This window comes from Oncorhynchus kisutch, linkage group LG27, assembly GCF_002021735.2.
Source record: "Oncorhynchus kisutch isolate 150728-3 linkage group LG27, Okis_V2, whole genome shotgun sequence".
NCBI classification, from domain to species: Eukaryota; Metazoa; Chordata; class Actinopteri; order Salmoniformes; family Salmonidae; genus Oncorhynchus; species Oncorhynchus kisutch.
The window spans coordinates 38,573,015-38,595,875 of NC_034200.2; the positions used below are offsets into that span (position 1 = coordinate 38,573,015).

A 22,861-nucleotide genomic window follows, 5' to 3' on the forward strand; every position below is an offset into this window, starting at 1 on the left:
AAGTCAGTAATCTTCAGGTCGGAAAGTCTGAGCTCTTTCCAGAGGCCCCCACCCCCCCACCACACACTTTGTCATTGTGCAAATGTTGCTTCTCACATGATGATATGGAGGCTCAAGGAAAAATATGTCTTACTCAATGGTCATACTGTTATCTGTAGCTACGTTAAGCTCGTAGAATTACCGTATGACATGTTGTATAGCAAAACATCTGACATCACCACTGTCCTGTGTGGCTCAGTTGGTAGAGCATGGTGCACTGAATATTGTGGAATGAAGGAGACAAGTTTGCAATTGTTTTTTTGCCTGTATTTATAGTAGAATTTATTGGATTGACACAGAATTTTGTTAACAATTTTTTATTTATTTAGGGCCAGTTGTACTATTTAATGGTTTTCATATAATGATTTATTTCAGAAATTCTGACATAGAGATGTAGTATATTTAATTCAACTGCTAATAATACTAGGTACATTTCATATTCACAAATGCAAATGGTCTAATTCAAAACCTAACTTTTTTCACTTTATAAATTATTTTAAACATGGCACTACTTTAACTAAAAATAAAAAATAAAAGCCAATTAAAACTTGTTGTATGATTAGTGAATATAATTTGTTTCTTTAGGATTCCTGGCAATGTAAATAGTTTGTATGTATGCTTGTTTGCATGTGACTATTTGTCTTTTGTTTGTTGATATTTGTTAATTAAAAATAAAAAGTAGAGCATGGTGCTTGCAATTGGGTTGTGGGTACGATTCCCACGGATGACCAGTATGACAATGTATGCACTCACTATTGTAAATCACTCTGGATAAACGCTCGTGCGTCTGCTAAATGACTAACATGTAAAATGTTGAAATCATCATTAGTTGTTGGGAGCAATGACGTATATAAACCCTGGATTACTGATGCTATGTATTGGCCAATGAGAGGCTTTGAAGCCTCTGGTCGGTGATATTGACACTCCCCAGAAGAAACAGTCTGTCCTCCGTAAAAAAAAAAAAAGATATTCTACAGATTGAGTGTTTACTAGTCACAGGGTTGCAGGTGTGATTGCAGGGTATAGGGAAAATCTTAGGCTCTGAGTTCCATTTTTTTTTTTAACTATATAGAAGGCACTATATTCAGTATTTCAAATGTTTAAGGGACAAAATAGCATGTATTGAAGTATTCTTTGTAACAGTGTTTTATAAAATTATATTTTAAGTAAACATTTTTTTTAGCTCACATATCATTTGAAAATATGCATCGCGTGTCTGTCATATAATAAACGTGGCAAAAATCAAATGTAGACAAATGCATTTATTGTTTCCAAAATAGTATTTAAAGTGGTGGGAGTGCCAAGATGGAGGCACGGTGGCTTCAAAGCGTCGTCCCGTCAGTCAAATAGTGTATATATAAATCATTGGTTGGGAGAGGCAAGAAGCTAGCATTAGTCTATTTTTCCCGGTTGTTTACAACAATATAGCCTAGAAAATATTTGTATAAACACTAGCTACATGCGATGTATACTGGCATCATCATATTTTGTGGAGGAACTTTGATGGTGAATGATTTTAGTGATGTTCACAAACCATAGCCACACCCCTCGCCTACAGTCATTTATTCCACGAAAAACACCTGTCTGCCTAGGAGCAAAGGATTATTATTATTATTTATTTTTTAGAAGCAATTTGGAAGAAATACCCGAAGGATCATAGTCAATAAGGTGAACGGGGAAAAAAAGTTATAGGCCTATGTGATTTAGATTTATTGGCATTTTGATTTATTCGACATTTGTGGACAGCTTGAACAACGCACGCCTTCAGCATCACCGGCGGGGGCGAAATGTCTAAGCAAGCTTGATAAATAATGATGGACTGACAGAGGTTTTTTCTTTCTTTCTTCCCCCTTTTCTTTTTTAATCAAAACTAACTTAGACGAGCCTTGAGAGCCGGTAAACATATATATTTACGGTACAAACGTAGCATATCTCATAGCTACTGGTGCGTACAGTGTCGTCGTTTGACCTGATATTTTGTTTTGCGACCAACTACTATAATCCAGTTAGTTACAGTAGCTAACTAACGTCGGCTAATTTCGGCTAACGTCGGCTAACTTCGGCTAACGTTGTTAGCCGAGCAGCAAGTGAGTTTGTTTACACCGTACACGACACCTTCATTCTGGTAAGCAGGTGCCTCGCTATAACTAACTAGTCAGCTAGCTACATAAAATCAGTTTGTTGAAAATGTTTATAAATTATGGCAAGCATAACACTAGGTGTATATTACTAGTTAACTACGGTAATAGCTAGCTAGCTATTCAAATGTAGCCAATGAATGGATGCTTTTATTAGCTGGCGATGTGGTCACCGACAACGGCCTGAACAACTAGCCCGTGGCTAGCTACTAACTAGTAAGCAAATGCACTTGTCGATGGCTAATTTTCTAATTTATTTGATGAAATTACGACACGGTGTAACATTGAGGCTTTAGTTTATTATGGTCAGTAACAACTTGTAATGTATTGATTTCTAACCCATATTGTTGAATGTATGCACCAACAAACTGGTTGACAGGCTTGATTATCGGTTCAGTATTTAAATATTCATCTCCTAGACACGTCCGTCTCTTACACTGGGTAAACATACCAACCACACCCATTCCTATATATGCGCATAAGTTACATGATGCCAACTTGTTTACTAATGGCTGTTGATTTGACACTTGTTGTATATGAACCTCAGGACAAAGATGTGCGCTCTTCCTATGATTTAATTGTGGTGGTAAGCGAAATGTCTCGCAAGTGGGGACGAAGCTACTTGGTTATGTGGAATCAGATTCACCTTTTTTTTTTCTCTCTCTCTTAGCTTTGTATTCATACCCATTCGACTGAAGAGGCAGGTTTATAATGGATAAGGTGTTTGAAACCTGGCTAGGTGCATGGACATGAATGACTTCACATTTGTCGTGAAAATGAGAACAGTGTATGCTGCACTACCTGGACTTTTTTTATTTGGGAGCACCTGTGCCCCTAGGGAGAGTAACAAATCACCAATGTAATAATTGTTGTAATGATTTCTTCGCTGTCCAGGCAGCCTCTGTAGAATGCAAATATGTGGTGGAACAGAAGGAAAGCAAAAGGAAGATCATGTTAACGAGATGAGCTTCAAAAGTAGCTAGGAATCATATAGCCCGAATGCAGACTCAAAATAATGTGTAGACTGCAGGAATCCCAGACAGATAGTATTTGACAAACACAATCATTTCCAACCTTGATTTTATTTTATTTAACCAGGCAATTCAGTTAAGAACAAATTCTTATTTACAATGACTGGCCTACCCCTGCCAAACCCAGACAACACTGGGCCAATTATGCGTAGCCCTATGGGACTCCCAATCACAGCCGGATGTGATTCGAACCAGTGACGCCTCTTGGCACTGAGATGCAGTGCCTTAGAACGCTCCGCCATTCGGGAGCCCATTGGGATAAAATCAATTTATGGCTTCCCGAAAAATAATTTAAAGCACGGAAAAACCTATTTTCCGTCCGAGTGTCAGGTAAAAGTAACCCCTATTGAACCCCTATCTTACTTAGTATGTGTTTTTCATCTCTAAAATTGTGCCAGCATTGCAAGTTTATTTTTATTTTTAGGAGATACCGGGGACGTGCTTAAGATCATCAATAACTAGAGATGCGACACTGAAAGCAACTCGGTTACACTTGACATTCTACTCTATTATCCTGCATGACGCAGGCCTACGAGCGCTCTCTCAACACTAGACCGGAGGGTATCTTAACTTATTCTAATTCTTTATTCTGTCTCTCACTGAAAAGCCCTCGCATCAAATGCCTTCCAATATGCGGGCAGTTTCCACCAACAGACTCTGGGGACAGAGTGATGAGAGCTGCATTCACGCCTAACGATGCTAATTTATTTATGGGACGCAGAGGAGACCGTTTATTATGTCCACACACCCAAAAAAATATATGTATTTCCAGAATGGCAAGCTTTGGCAAAGTTGCATCCTAATGATGGTATAGATCGGTACTGACGCTCTTCTCTCAGATTTAATTTCTTATGAACTTATCTGACCCCAATCTCAAATTCACAGCATGTATACATTTGTGTGTGGGGGGGGGGTAGACTTCTTGGATCTTACAATCTACAAAAAAAAATACAACAAATTGGAGTCTACCATCTTCCCACAAGCTGCAGAGTAGGAATACACTTTTACAGTCAGTAGCCACCTTAAGCAGAACATACCGGTGGGTCAATTCCTAAGACTTTGAGGTAACTGTAATACAGACAGAGGTTAAGTGTAAAAGGTCATGATTTTGCGCACCAGTTTCCTGCAACCCGATACAGTAAGTGTTATGCCTTGATCACACCGACAGCGTCATTCTGGATCATCTGGATATGTATGCAGCAACAACAGTTCAACATTCACCTTCTGCTACCATTTCTGTCAAGCTGTCTACACATACAGTCTGATGCGTACGTTAGATACATCCAACCACACAGAACGCTCTGCAACTGCCTCTGAAACGCAGAGTTACATTGCAAAATGAATGTATTTCTGGTGTACCAAAATGCACTGCTGCTGTCGGTGTGATCAAACAGGCCCGGGGATAGGCTCTAGCACGGGGAGAGACTGAACGTTAAAAGCCTACTCAATGACACTAATAGAAACCACGACAAAACGGCAATGTGCCAGTCGTGACAAATCCATTGTTTTGAAACACTGGAACATCCTCAAGTCATCAAAATGTAATTTTAATTTATTTCACCTTTATTTAACATGCTAGTTGAGAACAAGTTCTCATTTACAATTGCGACCTGGCCAAGATAAAGCAAAGCAGTTCGACACAACGACACAGAGTTACACATGGAGTAAAACAAACATAAGGTCAATAATACAGTAGAAAAATAAGTCTATATACAATGTGAGCAGATGAGGTGAGATAAGGGAGGTAAAGGCAAAAAAAGGCCATGGTGGCAAAGTAAATACAATATAGCAAGTAAAACTCTGGAATGTAGATTTGCAGTGGAAGAATGTGCAAAAGTAGACAGATAAATAATGGGGTGCAAAGGAGCAAAATAAATTAAATACAGTAGGGGGAGAGGTAGTTGTTTGGGCTAAATTATAGATGGGCTATGTACAGGTTCAGTAATCTGTGAGCTGCTCTGACAGCTGGTGCTTCAAGCTAGTGAGGAAGATGAGTGTTTCAATTTTCAGAGATTTTTGTAGTTCGTTCCAGTCATTGGCAGCAGAGAACTGGAAGGAGAGGCGGCCAAAGGAAGAATTGGTTTTGGGGGTGACCAGAGAGATATACCTGCTGGAAATCTATGAGAGTTAACAATATTGCCCCCTCGCATTATCCTAATGCCTCGATCACACGACGTGGCCACTGTGTTCAGTGCCTTCGGAAAGTATTCAGACCCCTTGACTTTTCCCCCCTTATCAATATACACACAATACCCCATAATGACAAAACAGGTAGACATGTTTGCAAATTGATATAAAAAAAACCCCTTGTGTACTCTATTTCTTTACATACCTTGTTTACATAAGTATTCAGACCCTTTGCTACGAGACTTGAAATTGAGCTCAGGTGCATCCTGTTTCTATTGAATTCAATTGATTGGACATGATTTGGGAAAGGCACACACCTGTCTATATAAGGTCCCACAGTTGACAGTGCATTTCAGCAAAAACCAAGCCATGAGGTCGAAGGAATTGTCCGTAGAGCTCAGAGACAGGATTGTGTCAAGGCACAGATCTGGGAAGGGCACCAAAAAATGTTTGCAACATTGAAGGTCCCCAAGAACACAGTGGCCTCCATCATTCTTACATGGAAGAATTTTGGAACCACCAAGCTGGCCACCTGGCCAAACTGAGCATTTGGGGGAGAAGGGCCTTGGTCAGGGAGGTGGAACAAGAACCCAATGGTCACTGACAAAGCTCCAGAGTTTTTCTGTGGAGATTGGAGAACCTTCCAGAAGGACAACCATCTCTGCAGCACTCCACCAATCAGGCCTTTATAGTAGTGGCCAGACAGAAGCCACTCCTCAGTATAAAAAAAAAGAGAGAAAAAAGGCACATGACAGCCCACTTGGAGTTTGCCAAAAGGCACCTAAAAGACTCCGACCATGAGGAACAAGATTCTCTGGTCTGATGAAACCAAGATTGAACTCTTTGGCCTGAATGCCAAGCGTCACATCTGGAGGAAACTTGGCACTATCCCTACGTTGAAGCATGGTGGTGGCAGCATCATGCTGTAGGGATGTTTTTCAGCAGCAGGGACTGGGAGACTAGTCAGGATCGAGGGAGAGATGAAAGGAGCAAAGTACAGCGTGATCCTTGATGAAAACCTGCTCCAGAGCAATGCTCTTTGCCATTATGGGGTATTGTGTGGAGATTTGGGGGGGGGGGGTACAATTTTTATCAATTTTGGAACAAGGCTGTAACAAAATCAAGGGGACTGAATGCGCTATATATTTTGACAACACAACCAATACTAACTTTTGGTTTTACAACCCGAGAACAGGTAAAGAAAGCCAAAGCTTCATTAAATATAGCACCACAAATGGTATAAACATGCTCAAATGCATCTGCTGGTCAGCTTATATTTGTCAAACTAAACAAGCATTGAAACTCCGCATCGCAAAACACAAGGCTGATATTAGTAATAAAAACATGGACAATGCTATTGCACCGCCACTGCAAATCACTTTGACCTCACTACCTTGGTGATTTGAAGTCTTGTGTCCAACGAAAATGGTATTTTTGCTCAGAACATTTTGGGGGCGAGCAAAATAGATTCACCCGAAGGCAAAGTTTGGCCCACGTACCACCTATTTGGGCAACCCTGCTGTATGTTGATACCATGGCTTGTCGGTCCTTGCGTTCCATAGCTCTATGAATTTGAGTGGCTATCCTTCAATCTTTTACCGAAACAGTGGCGGAGAGGTGCTTTATTGTTTCAAATGCCGATTGCCGTGTTTTTCATTGTGGTCCGATTCATTATGCACTCCAAAAAATGATACAATTTAGTAGCACATTGTGCACCTTGTAATTACAACAACAAAAAAATGGTTTAAAAAAATGTCACCACAGAGCCCAGAACAGTCCTACATTGATACTGGGGCTACGAGATGGGGCACAGGTTTTGAGGTGACCGGGGTTTATTTCGGAGAATGTCTGTGTATAGAGAAAGATTTAGTTTCAGAATACTTTTACAGAACATTTAATTTGTGGAGTCATAAGGCCTAATAGTCTTCAAGGTAGTGTTTCACTTGTCTGTGTGAATTTGAGTTGATCACTGAACTGATTGCTAGCAGTATACCACCCTGCATCCCACTGCTGGCTGGCCTTTGAAGCTAAGCAGGGCCGTTCCTGGTCAGTCCCTGGATGGGAGACCAGATGCTGCTGGAAGTGTTGGAGGGTCAGCAGGAGGCACTCTTTCCTCTGGACATTACCTTGTGCTGTCCTTCAAATGGGACATTAAAACAGGTGTCCTGGCTCTGATCACTAAAGAATCCATGGCCCTCATACCATCATGGCCACCTAATCACCGCCAGCTTCCAATTGGCTCATTTATCTCTCCCCTGTAACTATTCCCCAGGTCATTGCTGTAAATGAGAATGTGTTCTCAGTCAACTAACCTGGTAAAAGGGTAATAAATGAATAATTTGCAAGTTAACATGAAAACAAATCGAGGATTGGCTAACACTTCGAAACTTGTTGGCCGTGTGGCCATTGTTTTGGGTGTGTTGGCCATGTGGGAAACAATTGGCCAGGGATAGTCCTATTCCCAATATGAAAACTTAAACGGGACCCTATTCCTTATATACTGCAATACTTTTGACCAGAGCCCTATTCCCTATATAGTGCACTAGTTTTGACCAGAGCCCTATTCCCTCTATAGTGCACTAGTTTGACCAGAGCCCTATGGCACCCTATTCCCTAAATAGTGCACTACTTTAGACCATAGCCCTATGGGCTATGAGGGCACTATGTAGGGAATAGGGTGCCATTTGGGATTCATAGAAACTTGTTGGCCGTGTGGCCATTGTTTTGGGTGTGTTGGCCATGTGGGAAACAATTGGCCAGGGATAGTCTTATTCCCAATATGAAAACATAAACGGGACCCTATTCCTTATATACTGCAATACTTTTGACCAGAGCCCTATTCCCTATATAGTGCACTAGTTTTGACCAGAGCCCTATTCCCTCTATAGTGCACTAGTTTGACCAGAGCCCTATGGCACCCTATTCCCTAAATAGTGCACTACTTTAGACCATAGCCCTATGGGCTATGAGGGCACTATGTAGGGAATAGGGTGCCATTTGGGATTCAAAGATGGATAGTGTTTCTAACAGGATGTTTAGCCACTACACTATTTTCTAAAAACACAACCGCTAGCTAGCTACTTCCGGCAGTCATTCAAATAACAAAACAGAGGGGCATCTGGACTTTCCATCACACTGTTAACGATGCCCACAGAACTACCCGCACAACCTTGAGGAATTATAAGAATGTCAGTCAGTACTAGATGTGTTTTACAGTGAAGTTTGGAGGCCACAGCTGCCATTGTGCACCGCCCTATGGGACATCAATCACGGCCGGTTGTGATACAGCCTGGAATCGAACCAGGGTCTGTAGTGACACCTCTCGCACTGAGATGCAGTGCTTTAGACCGCTGCGCCACTCGGGAGCCTTCACAAGGGCTGGGGAGTGGAGACACCACCCAATTTACATCACACAAATGTCATTGGCATATAGGTTACATAGGCAAATGACAGGCTGTCAGTTGGTTGAGCTTGTTTGCCATCTGGGTTTGGCAGTGTTGTTCAGACGGAGATACTGCCCTCAGGGTAGGGATAGGCGATATGGGCAAAAATATCATTTTATTTTTATTTTTTATTGTTGGCGGTATGAAGGTATTTTATGTTTCTGAATAATGAACGATTAGAATGACATTTTCTGAGTAATGCATGACTCTTGAATAGCAGAACATTTCTCAATTTTGATGGGTTTTATACTCAACCAAACTAGGACAAAACTGACAGTGAAGTAGAACATTTTAACATTGAATCAAAACTATCGCTATTGACTATTGTAAAAATCCATTACAGGTATACACGATATATCATCCAGCCCGACAGAGATCCATGCCCTGCCCTGCCCTCAGGGTTCGTGATAAAAGGAATCCCCATTTCTCACCTCTCCGTTGTGAGGATTCAACTAGGTGCAGATCTAGGATCATCTTCCCCAGTAAACCATTAGTCTTAACCATTAAACTGACCCAGGATCAGTGTGTAGGGACAACTTTAATGGCTGATGTATGAAGCTAATAAAGTGAGCTCTGATTTTCCAGCAGATAGCAAAGAAAGAATACTACTTCCTCTTCCTTCTCCTAAACTGATCCTTGGGACCTCCCTCTGTACCCCTTATATTTCCACATACTTGCTAGATTCCAACTCCTGATTCAACTATTGCTATTCTATGGTGGGAGCTACCACAGATCCTGTCCTCCTGCTTGATATTCCCCTCACTGCTGTATAGACCAATGTCTATTACGGACATGGTGAGCAGATGACGTCACTGTCTAGGCTGTTCTCTTCATTTGATTAGCTATTAAAAAGGCAGACCGGTGTGGTATGCATTGCCAATTGCGGCACTCCCTTGCATATTTCGAGAGGGCCAGCTTTAAAACCTCAGGGAAATTCTGGAATTCCATCTATGATGTTAGAGCTAGTGATTTGACACCCTAGTTCCACTCGGTCCAGTTCAAGAAATAGGCCTACCTCTCTAGTTTTTCACAGTTGATCCAATGGCCTTTTATCATTGTTTTGTAATAATGTTCAGGGTCATTTCATTTAGGCAAAATGTTTTGCAACAGAAAACGATCCGTTTCTTAAAATGTACAGATAGCCCAATACTTTAGTTTCGGGAACGTTTTCTGCCGTTTCGTACCGAACATGAATATGTAACTTTTTGTCCGACTTGTCCAGATTCACATAGAAATGTAAGATATAGGTCTGTCACTCATTGAAAGCAGGTCTAAGAAGCGGTAGAACTGATCTATTCACATTATTTCTATGCTTCCCGTTCTTAAGTTTCGGTTTTTGCGTCTTACATCCGGTTTTGTACTCCAGCTTCAGAACAGCTGAAAATACAATTTTTGGTTGTGGAAAAATATATTTCACAGCAGTTTAACTGGTACAATGATTCTCTACACTATACAGTACATACCTTCGGAAAATATTCAGACCCCTTGACTTTCCACATTGTTACGTTACCTTATTCTAAAATGGATTAAATAGGTTTTTTTCCCATCATAATTCTACACACCCCATAATGACAAAGCAAAAACAGGTTTGTATGATTTTAGTTTCTACTCAGTACGTTGTTGAAGCACCTTTGGCAGCGATTACAGCTTCGAGTCTTCTTGGGTATGATGCACAGCTATTTTCAGGTCTCTCCAGAGATCGAGTTCAAGTCCGGGCTCTGGCTGGGCCACTCAAGGACATTTAGAGACTTGTCTTGGCTGTGTGCTTAGGGTCGTTGTTCTGTTGGAAGGTGAACCTTTGCCCCAGTCTGAGGTCCTGAGCGCTCTGGAGCAGGTTTTCATCAAGGATCTCTCTATACTTTGCTCTGTTCAAATTTGCCTCGATCCTGACTAGTCTCCCAGTCCCTGCCTCTGTAAAACATTCCCACAGCATGATGCTGTCACCACCATGCTTCAACATAGGGACGGTGCCAGGTTTCCTCCAGACGTGACGCTTGGCATTCAGGCGAAAGAGTTCAATCTCGGTTTCATCAGACCAGAGAATATTGTTTCCCATGGTCTGAGAGTCTTGAGGTGTCTAAACTCCAAGCGGGCTGTCATGTGTCTTTTACTGAAGAGTGGCTTTTGTCTGCCTATTCTACCATAAAGGCCTGATTGGTGTAGTGCTACAATGATGGTTGTCCTTCTCGAAAGCTCACCCATCTCAACAGAGGAACTCTTGAGCTCTGTCAGAGTGACCATCAAGTTTTTGGTCACCTCCCTGACCAAGGCCCTTCTCCCCCGATTGCTCATTTGGTTCTAAACTTCTACCATTTAAGAATGATGGAGGCCACTGTGTTCTTGGGGACCTTCAAAGCCGCATAAATGTTTTGGTGCCCTTCCCCAGATCGGTGCCTTGACACAATCCTGTCTCGGAGCTCTACGGACAAATTCTTCGACCTCATGGCTTGGTTTTTGCTCGGACATGTGGGACCTTATATAGACAGGTGTGTGTCTTTTCAAATCATGTCCAATCAATTGAATTTACCACAGGTGGACTCCAAGTTGTAGAAACATCTCAAGGATGATCAATGGAAACAGGATGCACCTGAGCTCAATTTCGACTCTCATAGCAAAGGGTCTGAATACTTATGGAAATAATGTATATATATTTTTAATACATTAGCAAAAAAATTCAAAAAAACTTTTTTCGCTTCGTCATTATAGGGTATTGTGTGTAGATTACTGAGGACGTTTTTTAAATTTAATCCATTTTAGAATAAGGCTGTAACGCAACAAATGTGGAAAATGTCAAGGGGTCTGATACTTTCCAAATGGACTGTACTTGCTTGTTTTGTCACAAACTGAAATTTATTAAAAATTTTAGCAACCAGGAAATGGCGGAACGATTTCTGTATAGTGCAGCTTAAAAAGACAGTTATGGCCTCTGAGGTGACTAAACCCTTACCCAGGTTAGGAGGATTTTTGATCAACCGATATCAGTATGCTTAAGTCTTTAGTAGATATTGTATTGACTAGGATTATGAAAGGATTTATGTTGATCAATTGGCCATTGGCCCCACCACCAGAAACACAGCCTAGGGCTAGATAATGTGATGGCTGACATTTCCACTGCCAGGGTATCAATCAGCCCATTGTCACACTTATCGTGTACTTTAGATTCTAATGTAGGCCTTTTGTCCTAAATGTGAGCCTCCGAACTTGGACCCATCACCCACATGGGTGATGTCATGGCATCTGTTATGCCAGTCCCCAGGCTGGACCACCCTGTCATGGTCTGCTGCCGTCGACAGTGACCTGATACTACAAGCTACTACTATACCACACTACGCTATACTATATTAGCCTAGACTAAATTGCTTGTACTGTATTGTTAGAAGGTGCCGCTAAACCCTCAAGCGTTAAAACACGCCCAGAGTCTCGTTGCCGAGAAGTACTTGTCGCAGTTGGGAGGCCGTTTCCTTCTCTTGCCTGAACAAAAGCGCTACCTGCTGCGTGCCCGACCCGGTAGCGATGAATCTACCGTTTTCTACTCGTAGAATCACAATGATCGTCACTGGCCGACCACTTGACTTAGCCAATCGGAGAGCACAAACTCCCACATGTGGGAGTCAACAGGGGTGACAAGAGGCAGAGGGCATTTTCTCCGTACACCCACGGTTAAATGTCATGAGACAGTCACACGTCATAGGCAATATAGGTTATGGGATCATAGCTAGCAACTCACACGACACTAAATATGACGGCCTCCCCACTGATAAGTATTGGGGCTCCCGAGTGGCACAGCGGTCTAAGGCACTGCATCTCAGTGCTAGACACATCACTACAGACCCTGGTTCAATTCCAGGCTGTATCACAACCGGCCATGATTGGGAGTACCATAGGGCGGCGCACAATTGGTCCAGCGTCATCCGGGTTAGGGTTTGGCCGGGGTAGGCAATTATTGTAAATAAGAATTTGTTCTTAACTGACTTGCCTAGTTAAACAAATAAAGACTTCCTTCGAGCTTGCTAACCACTGTAGCTAGTATTGACATTATAAAAGAAAACTCCAGTCTGAACCTAAGACTAAAACATGTAGAAATAAAGAACCTATATTTAAAAAAAATAATTTACCTATTTTTCTACAATCACAATATTTTAATTAATTATTAGCAGATTAGGTTTATTTTGTGGTCTTAAACATTCAAGAATATGTGCAAAATTGAATGATTGACAATGAAAAAGGTGGGAACTGTTCCCTTGTCATATAATTGGAACATTTTAATATCAATATATAGAATTACAAATATTTTTCCAAATTGCGACGCGAATATTGGACCGCGACAGACAACCTGGTTCAATTTGAGTCCGGAGGCAAAACCAGTTGAGAATCACTGGCCTAGGGTATATGTTAAAAAAAAGGGACAGTAAACACTGAAATAGCGAAGGATTTCTTGTTAAACATCACCCCCCCCCCCTCCCTAAAACTACACTTCTGACTCATGTGAAATTCAATGAGGAATGACCAGCTGCTGAGACAAAAGGGGGTGTTGTTGTGCTCTCTCCCGCCTACTCTCTGGCTTTAGAAAAGAGTGATTGTGTCCTGATGTAGCACTTAAACAGTGTTTGCTTAAAACAAACCCAACAACTGCATATAAACAATGCCAACCCTTTAAGCCTATTAATGGCTAGGAAAACTGGTTTGGCCTCGGGACACTTTGACCGGTTTTTGGAGGCAGAGGACCTTGCAGCTGCTTGTTTTGCTGTTGTTGTTGTAAATAACGACGAGCTTCTTTTTAAATCTTTTATGACAGATCCTCAAATGAAATAGGGCTTATCGTCCCTTTTTAAAAAACATGTTTTGTTACAGGTAGGCCTAGACTTCACAAGACAATACTTTTCCTTTTCCGACCTTAAACTGAGCAACCATCAACCGTCTGATTTAGAATGCACGTGTGGTCATGTGAAAAGGTGTTCAACACGGACTAAATGCTACGTCATTGTTTAGAGTATCATCTTAAAATGCTAGATGGACATGAATGAAACACTGGGTGAATTCAACTTTTGTTTTCAAAGTTCAGGTAATCTACATGTATATCTATGCCAACATTGGCCTACTGTATGTCTGGGGATTTATTTTTTTATATGGTGGGAAAGTTTTAAAGCTTAAAGATTACTACTTTGAACAGTGACATGTATTTTATGTTTCATTTTCTTCTTCACAGGGACTGTTGGATCACCCTTAATGCTGAGACATTACCACCCTCTCCCGATTCCCTGACTTTCAAACCAACCTTTTGCCTCGGTTCCATCTCCCCTCTCCCCCTCCTCGTCCTCTCCCTCTCTTCTTTCCCTCCCTGTGAGTGAGTTTGTGTGTGAGCGGTCATGACGACCAACAAGCCCAAGGGGCAGAACTCTCTGGCCCTCCACAAGGTGATCATGGTGGGGAGCGGAGGAGTGGGCAAGTCGGCCCTCACCCTACAGTTCATGTATGACGAGGTGAGCCACTGATGTCGTCAACGGTCTTCACACACCTGTTACAATAATCATCGTGTTGTTTTCTTCCTTCCTTGAAATAAAATCACTGTTCTGACACGACATAACCAGTGAAATCAATGCAGTGGAAAGCTTGCATACACCAAGCCAGTCAGATCAGTGATTACTTCAAGGAAAGTAAAAATTTTTTTTAAGAATATTCAAAACGGGGACAACATGTCCATGAAAATGGACACTGATATCAGTTGTGGAAACTCCCCACTAAGGCCCCATTGTCCACTCTCAAAAGGACTTTTCTCTTCCTCAATTCTGTCAGGTGATGGTCTGCTTGGGCCAGAATTACATTGTGGTTTAATCTTTGAAACATTTTTGTTATAACGTAAACCTGGACTTCTAAAGAAACTCTTCCTCAATATGTCCCATCTTTTTCTCCTACTTCTCTCCATCAGTTTGTGGAGGACTACGAGCCCACCAAGGCGGACAGCTACAGGAAGAAGGTGGTATTGGACGGAGAGGAGGTGCAGATCGACATCTTGGACACAGCGGGCCAGGAGGACTATGCCGCCATCCGAGACAACTACTTCCGCAGCGGTGAGGGCTTCCTCTGCGTCTTCTCCATCACCGAGGCCGAGTCGTTCGCCGCCACCGTTGACTTCAGGTAATAAGGGTGGGCTTTGAAGTGAAAAGGAGAGACCAGGTTGTGGGGTCGGTCAATTCAGGAATTAGTTCCATCCGCTCTCCAGAGATCAAAAGAATGATATGACCTCCGTCTCTCCTCTCCAGAGATCTATAGAATGATATGACCTCCCTCTCTCCTCTCCAGAGATCTATAGAATGATATGACCTCCCTCTCTCCTCTCCAGAGATCTATAGAATGATATGACCTCCCTCTTTCCTCTCCAGAGATCTATAGGATATGACCTCCCTCTCTCCTCTCCAGAGATCTATAGAATGATATGACCTCCCTCTCTCCTCTCCAGAGATCTATAGAATGATATGACCTCCCTCTTTCCTCTCCAGAGATCTATAGGATATGACCTCCCTCTCTCCTCTCCAGAGATCTATAGGATATGACCTCCCTCTCTCCTCTCCAGAGATCTATAGAATGATATGACCTCCCTCTCTCCTCTCCAGAGATCTATAGAATGATATGACCTCCCTCTCTCCTCTCCAGAGATCTATAGAATGATATGACCTCCCTCTCTCCTCTCCAGAGATCTATAGAATGATATGACCTCCCTCTCTCCTCTCCAGAGATCTATAGAATGATATGACCTCCCTCTTTCCTCTCCAGAAATCTATAGAATGATATGACCTCCCTCTCTCCTCTCCAGAGATCTATAGAATGATATGACCTCCCTCTTTCCTCTCCAGAGATCTATAGAATGATATGACCTCCCTCTTTCCTCTCCAGAGATCTATAGGATGACATGACCTCCCTCTTTCCTCTCCAGAGAACAAATCCTGCGAGTGAAGGAGGATGAGAATGTTCCCTTCCTCCTGGTGGGTAATAAGTCAGACCTGGAGGAGCGGAGGCAGGTGAGCGGCGAGGAGGCCAAGGCCCGGGCCGAGCAGTGGGGCGTCAGCTACGTGGAGACCTCCGCAAAGACCCGTGCAAATGTTGACAAGGTGATGGGGCTTTTATTTAATGATTTATTTATTTTACATACAAGGGGGGGGGGGGGGGGGTTGTGAAATTGTTAGATGACTTGTTAGATATTACTGCACGGTTGGAACTAGAAGCACAAGCATTTCGCTACACCGGCATTAACATCTGCCAACCATGTGTCTATGTGACCAATAAAATTGTATTTTATTTGGTTTCCCAGGCACGAAGCCTATTCCAGGCCAAAAAAGCCCCTTCATTCCAGGCCAAAAAAGCCCCTTCTTTCCAGGCCAAAAAAGCCCTTTCATTCCAGGACTTGGCCTAATGGTTTTTCTATTTAATTGACTGATTACACTGCACTCCCAGACCTCTACACATTCATACTGCCTCCACACACACGCTGCTGCTACTCTGTTTATCATATATCATGATGCCTAGTCACCTTACCCCTACATATCTACCTCCATCACTCCAGTAACCCTGTCCCCTTACCCCTATACATATCTACCTCCATCACTCCAGTAACCCTGTCCCCTTACCCCTATACATATCTACCCCCATCACTCCAGCATCCCTGCACATTGTTAATATGGTATTAACTGACCCTGTATATAGTATGGTATTAACCTGACCCTGTATATAGTATGGTATTAACTGACCCTGTATATAGTATGGTATTAACTGACCCTGTATATAGTATGGTATTAACTGACCCTGTATATAGTATGGTATTAACTGACCCTGTATATAGTATGGTATTAACCTGACCCTGTATATAGTATGGTATTTAACTGACCCTGTATATAGTATGGTATTAACTGACCCTGTATATAGTATGGTATTAACCTGACCCTGTATATAGTATGGTATTAACTGACCCTGTATATAGTATGGTATTAACTGACCCTGTATATAGTGTGGTATTAACTGACCCTGTATATAGTGTGGTATTAACTGACCCTGTATATAGTGTGGTATTAACTGACCCTGTATATAGTATGGTATTAACTGACCCTGTATATAGTGTGGTATTAACTGACCCTGTATATAGTGTGGTATTAACTGACCCTGTATATAGTGTGGTATTAACTGACCCTGTATATAGTGTGGTATTAACTGACCCTGTATATAGTATGGTATTAACTGACCCTGTATATAGTATGGTATTAACTGACCCTGTATAGTGTGGTATTAACTGACCCTGTATATAGTATGGTATTAACTGACCCTGTATATAGTATGGTATTAACTGACCCTGTATATAGTATGGTATTAACTGACCCTGTATATAGTATGGTATTAACTGACCCTGTATATAGTATGGTATTAACTGACCCTGTATATAGTATGGTATTAACCTGACCCTGTATATAGTATGGTATTTAACTGACCCTGTATATAGTATGGTATTAACTGACCCTGTATATAGTATGGTATTAACCTGACCCTGTATATAGTATGGTATTAACTGACCCTGTATATAGTATGGTATTAACTGACCCTGTATATAGTGTGGTATTAACCTGACCCTGTATAGTATGGTATTAACTGACCCTGTATATAGTATGGTATTAACCTGACCCTGTATAGTATGGTATTAACTGACCCTGTATATAGTATGGTATTAACTGACCCTGTATAGTATGGTATTAACTGACCCTGTATATAGTGTGGTATTAACTGACCCTGTATATAGTATGGTATTAACTGACCCTGTATATAGTATGGTATTAACTGACCCTGTATATAGTATGGTATTAACTGACCCTGTATATAGTATGGTATTAACTGACCCTGTATATAGTATGGTATTAACTGACCCTGTATATAGTATGGTATTAACTGACCCTGTATATAGTATGGTATTAACTGACCCTGTATATAGTATGGTATTAACCTGACCCTGTATATAGTATGGTATTAACCTGACCCTGTATATAGTATGGTATTAACCTGACCCTGTATATAGTATGGTATTAACCTGACCCTGTATAGTATGGTATAACCTGACCCTGTATAGTATGGTATTAACTGACCCTGTATATAGTATGGTATTAACTGACCCTGTATATAGTGTGGTATTAACTGACCCTGTATATAGTGTGGTATTAACTGACCCTGTATATAGTATGGTATTAACTGACCCTGTATATAGTATGGTATTAACTGACCCTGTATATAGTATGGTATTAACTGACCCTGTATATAGTATGGTATTAACTGACCCTGTATATAGTATGGTATTAACTGACCCTGTATATAGTATGGTATTAACTGACCCTGTATATAGTATGGTATTAACCTGACCCTGTATATAGTATGGTATTAACCTGACCCTGTATATAGTATGGTATTAACCTGACCCTGTATATAGTATGGTATTAACTGACCCTGTATATAGTATGGTATTAACCTGACCCTGTATATAGTATGGTATTAACCTGACCCTGTATATAGTATGGTATTAACCTGACCCTGTATAGTATGGTATTAACTGACCCTGTATATAGTATGGTATTAAGCTGACCCTGTATAGTATGGTATTAACTGACCCTGTATATAGTATGGTATTAACCTGACCCTGTATAGTATGGTATTAACTGACCCTGTATATAGTATGGTATTAACTGACCCTGTATATAGTATGGTATTAACAGACCCTGTATATAGTATGGTATTAACCTGACCCTGTATAGTATGGTATTAACTGACCCTGTATATAGTATGGTATTAACCTGACCCTGTATAGTATGGTATTAACTGACCCTGTATATAGTATGGTATTAACCTGACCCTGTATATAGTATGGTATTAACCTGACCCTGTATATAGTATGGTATTAACCTGACCCTGTATATAGTATGGTATTAACTGACCCTGTATATAGTATGGTATTAACCTGACCCTGTATATAGTATGGTATTAACCTGACCCTGTATATAGTATGGTATTAACCTGACCCTGTATAGTATGGTATTAACTGACCCTGTATATAGTATGGTATTAAGCTGACCCTGTATAGTATGGTATTAACTGACCCTGTATATAGTATGGTATTAACCTGACCCTGTATAGTATGGTATTAACTGACCCTGTATATAGTATGGTATTAACTGACCCTGTATATAGTATGGTATTAACAGACCCTGTATATAGTATGGTATTAACCTGACCCTGTATAGTATGGTATTAACTGACCCTGTATAGTATGGTGTTAACTGACCCTGTATATAGTATGGTATTAACTGACCCTGTATATAGTATGGTATTAACTGACCCTGTATATAGTGTAATTACTCTAGTGTTCCTGTTTTACTTTAAAGTCCTGATATTACTGCATTGTAAGGAAATAGCTAGCAAGAGGCAAAAAAAATCCAGATCCTCAATAGAACACTTACCTGACCCTCTCCACCTAAATGTCCATGCGGATAGTCAAGTGGCCGTGATCACCTATATTTGTGGATTCGTTGTTGGATCAATCAGCTAATTAGTGGGGTGTGGTTTGATTGACTCATGATTGTTCTTAGCAATGCAATCCAACGACCGTGAGACAGACCCTGTAATAGGACAATGGTTTAATTGAAGGGATAATGACAGCAATCCATGCTTTGGTTTCAGTTTCGTAACGTTAGCATTTGAAAACAGTACGGGGGTATGGATTGCTGTCAAACCTTGTCCTTAGACTGCTTTACAGTGTAGGAAACCCTAGTTCATTTGGCCATAACAATTGTTTGTGATATGTGTTGGGTGAGGTCATATAAATGAGTATAGCAGGGAGGAAAACTACCAAAGAAATGTTAATACTGTCTATAAACTTCTGCACAGAAAGGATTTTACAGCATCATAACTAGGCCTGTTTTTTTTATCTGTTCATGAAGCTATGTTCAGTATTTGGCGACCCCTCCCCATAATCAGTGACCAAGAAACTTCTCTTCCTTGCAGGTATTTTTTGACCTGATGCGTGAGATCAGGGCCAGAAAAATGGAGGATGGCAAAGAGAAGAACGGAAAGAAGAAGAGGAAGAGCCTGGCCAAGAGAATCAGAGAGCGGTGCTGTATTTTATAGTTCATCGGCTTCCTTCCTTCCCGAGCCCTCTCCACCTTGCCCATTCCTCTGGGTCGTGTTCATTTGGTACCAAATGGAAGAAAATGGACTGAAACAGGGAGGGACTACCTGGACTTGTCTAATAACAATTGCTCATTTTAGCTTTCTGTTGCAAGAAGTTAAAAATATCTGGTGCGTTCTGTAATGAACATTACCCAGGTTTCCCTCTCAGAAGCTATGGCCAAGGGAGAGAAAATCCTGTCTTTTTAATTTATTTATTATTATTATTTTTAAAGGTGAGTTCACTAAAGGGGAGTTTGTCGTCCAATTATAGTAAACACTAAAATGGTAAGACTACAACTGAAACCAAAAAAGGAATTTGAGGCCACAAAAGACAAGACTTTATCCCAAGAACAGTAATGACCCCTCTTAATTATCGTTCTGAGAGATAGTCAGTTTAGGAAAACTTAAAACGAGGTGGTGGAGGTCTGGTGTCGCAGTCACAAACAAAAGATGCTATCAGAACGCTCAAGCAATGTTTGCAGTGTGATAGTAAATCACTATAGTCCCTTTTCGTATGGCTCAGTTGGTAGAGCGTGGCGCTTATTACGCCAGTGTAGTGGGTTGGAGTTTTTGTTCCGGGACCACCCGTACGCGCGCATGACCAAGTCACTATGAAAAAGCGTCTGCTAAAAAAGGGCACATTTATTATATCTCATGGCTAATTTCAAATGCTGCTACATTCGATGTCACTCCGGGAAACTCCACTTCACACAGAATAGACATGAAACCTAAGGGTGTTTAATTGAAAGATATTGAATGGGATCCCACAGTCAAACTTAAAACTCTTGCACTGGAATGTCTCTCTGCCATCTGGTTAGTCTGCTGTGAAATGTGACACTTTGGATCGTGCTATACAGGCCAATGGTTGATTGGATTATACTATACTATACAGGCAAATGGTTGAGGGGCTTATACTATACAGGCCAATGGTTGAGGGGCGTATACTATACAGGCCAATGGTTGAGGGGCTTGTACTAAAGATTACACAATAGTCTGCTTTCCTGGACATGTGAATCCTTAGCCACTAAACATTGTTTTTCAGTTCACACTGAGCCTGCTTTATTGTCCAGCACTAGGCTTAATCGGTGTCTGGGAAACCAGGCCGATATAGTCGCCTTCATTTAAGAGGATAGTCTTTTGGTGACCATAGTTACATTAATATGCAAAGGAGTAATGCTTGTAATCTAAACCCAGAGGTTGTTTTTAGAAAATTGGCAGTGTCTCGTTTTGTCTTTCAGCCTGGCCTAGGTAATCAAGACTGAAAATAGAAAGGAGGAATTTCCAATGACTCCCTAATAAATTAACAGGCGATAAAAATTAGGCCTGAAAGCACAAATCGGTGTCCTGGAAAATGGTTATGACTGGCTACTTCAGTACATTACCATTTAAGACACCAGTACATTCTGTAACGGTCGAGTCCATATTCCACTTGTTTAGATCCTGCTATAAAATGTCAGGAGGAATGTGCAGGCCCCTCCATATAACATAAAATGGGAATCATTCCATTGATTGCAGTTTCTATCCCATGGATTATGGCCTTAAAGCTCAACCCCGGCCCCTTAAAAGATATATCAGAGTATTCCATAGCACATCTATCCGTGTGTAGAACATGCAATTGGAAAATGTAATTTAGGTTTCTATCCCGAGGCACATCTGTATCCCTTTAACTATAGGCAGGGCAGCCTAGTGGTTCGAGCGTCGGACTAGTAACCGGAAGGTTGCAAGTTCAAACACCCGAGCTGACAAGGTACAAATCTGTCATTCTGCCCCTGAACAGGCAGTTAACCCACTGTTCCTAGGCCGTCATTGAAAATAAGAATTTGTTCTTAACTGACTTGCCTAGTTAAGGTAAAATAAAACATACCTTATATCAGAGGTCCTCTGTATAGTCTGATAAATAACCTTCTGTCGTTTTGTTCTTCGGCATGGTTTTTTTCTGCCGTTTGTGCACAACCCCCCCCCCCCCCCCCCCCCCCGAGTTCTGCGATGACAAAACTGAACGTACTATGCAGACGCCTAAGGCATTTTCTCACAACCGAAAACCTTGCTGCTAGACAAATGTCTATCGTGCCGTTGAGAGTCAAGGCAAGGCTATATACAGACCAATAACCCCACTGATTGTTCCATGTACTCATTTACAATATACACACACTTAAGTAGTTAACAGACCCTTTTAATTTCAAAATAGGCTACTTTTGATATTTGAAGACAGTTAACACGTGAAAATGCATTTCAGAAAATGATGGCGTGAACATCCCTAGTTGAGAATCTTCCACGTTAACTGTGCTGCGGTGTCATATAGATGGGTGTTACTCCAGTCCTTGGATGGAATGTACCAATGAACTTGAGGAGACGCACTGAATGGGAAACTATTGCACCAATGGCCCATTATGCTTAAGGCTCCGTCTTGTTTGAAAATTTGAGAACTGACAACTTTTTTTAAAATATATATTTTTTAAATGAAGTTAACATAGTCGCACACCGCAAATAATATCTTACACCATCTCCTCTGATGTAACATAGGCTCGCTCTGGTCCAGTACTTTTCTTTCTTTTACCAAGACAATTATTGTAACCTGTTCATTAGGCACCAAATGGAATGAAACTCGGAGGAACTATGAACTTCTCAAATAAGAAAGACCCGTTTCTCGTTGAAAAACATTTTCCATTGTGTGCCCTAATGAACACGCCCCTGGTATCCCATGCAATTGTTCTGTTTGTATGAGGCTTGATATCCAGGAGCAATGACGCTATCATTAAGTCTGTGCTGCCCGCTGCCCTAATGCTGGCCGCTGGTAGCAGAGGTCCTTTCAACTCATAACATGTGGAATAGTGTAAATTGACTGAAAAATTAAGGAGAGGGGAAATTAAATAACTTACAATGTCAATGTTTC

At 41.2% G+C, this 22,861-nt stretch overlaps 1 protein-coding gene across 5 annotated transcripts; it reads left to right on the forward strand.

The window, feature by feature from the left end:
- The first annotated feature begins 1,589 nt into the window (after window positions 1-1,589).
- Window positions 1,590-22,855, forward strand: LOC109872128 (ras-related protein Ral-A). 5 transcript variants are annotated; one of them, XM_031806668.1, is made up of 5 exons: window positions 1,590-1,707; window positions 13,985-14,258; window positions 14,705-14,913; window positions 15,710-15,884; window positions 19,804-22,855. In XM_031806668.1, the coding sequence occupies exons 2-5, from the start codon at window positions 14,145-14,147 to the stop codon at window positions 19,924-19,926; spliced, it is 621 nt and encodes a 206-aa protein (XP_031662528.1). In that variant the 5' UTR covers window positions 1,590-1,707; window positions 13,985-14,144; the 3' UTR covers window positions 19,927-22,855. The 5 variants fall into 5 exon arrangements, with proteins under 5 accessions (XP_031662528.1, XP_031662530.1, XP_031662526.1 ...); XM_031806670.1 differs by having other exon boundaries at window positions 1,596-2,126; XM_031806666.1 differs by lacking the exon at window positions 1,590-1,707 and adding an exon at window positions 1,818-2,164.
- Window positions 22,856-22,861: the final 6 nt, after the last annotated feature.

What these genes read in the sequence shown, in the direction of transcription:
- LOC109872128 (XM_031806668.1), top strand. Translation starts at nt 14,145, where the DNA reads ATGACGACCAACAAGCCCAAGGGGCAGAACTCTCTGGCCCTCCACAAG. An exon ending in GCCGCCACCGTTGACTTCAG is followed by an intron (nt 14,914 to 15,709) that starts GTAATAAGGGTG and finishes TTTCCTCTCCAG; the next exon opens with AGAACAAATCCTGCGAGTGA. An exon ending in CCCGTGCAAATGTTGACAAG is followed by an intron (nt 15,885 to 19,803) that starts GTGATGGGGCTT and finishes TCTTCCTTGCAG; the next exon opens with GTATTTTTTGACCTGATGCG.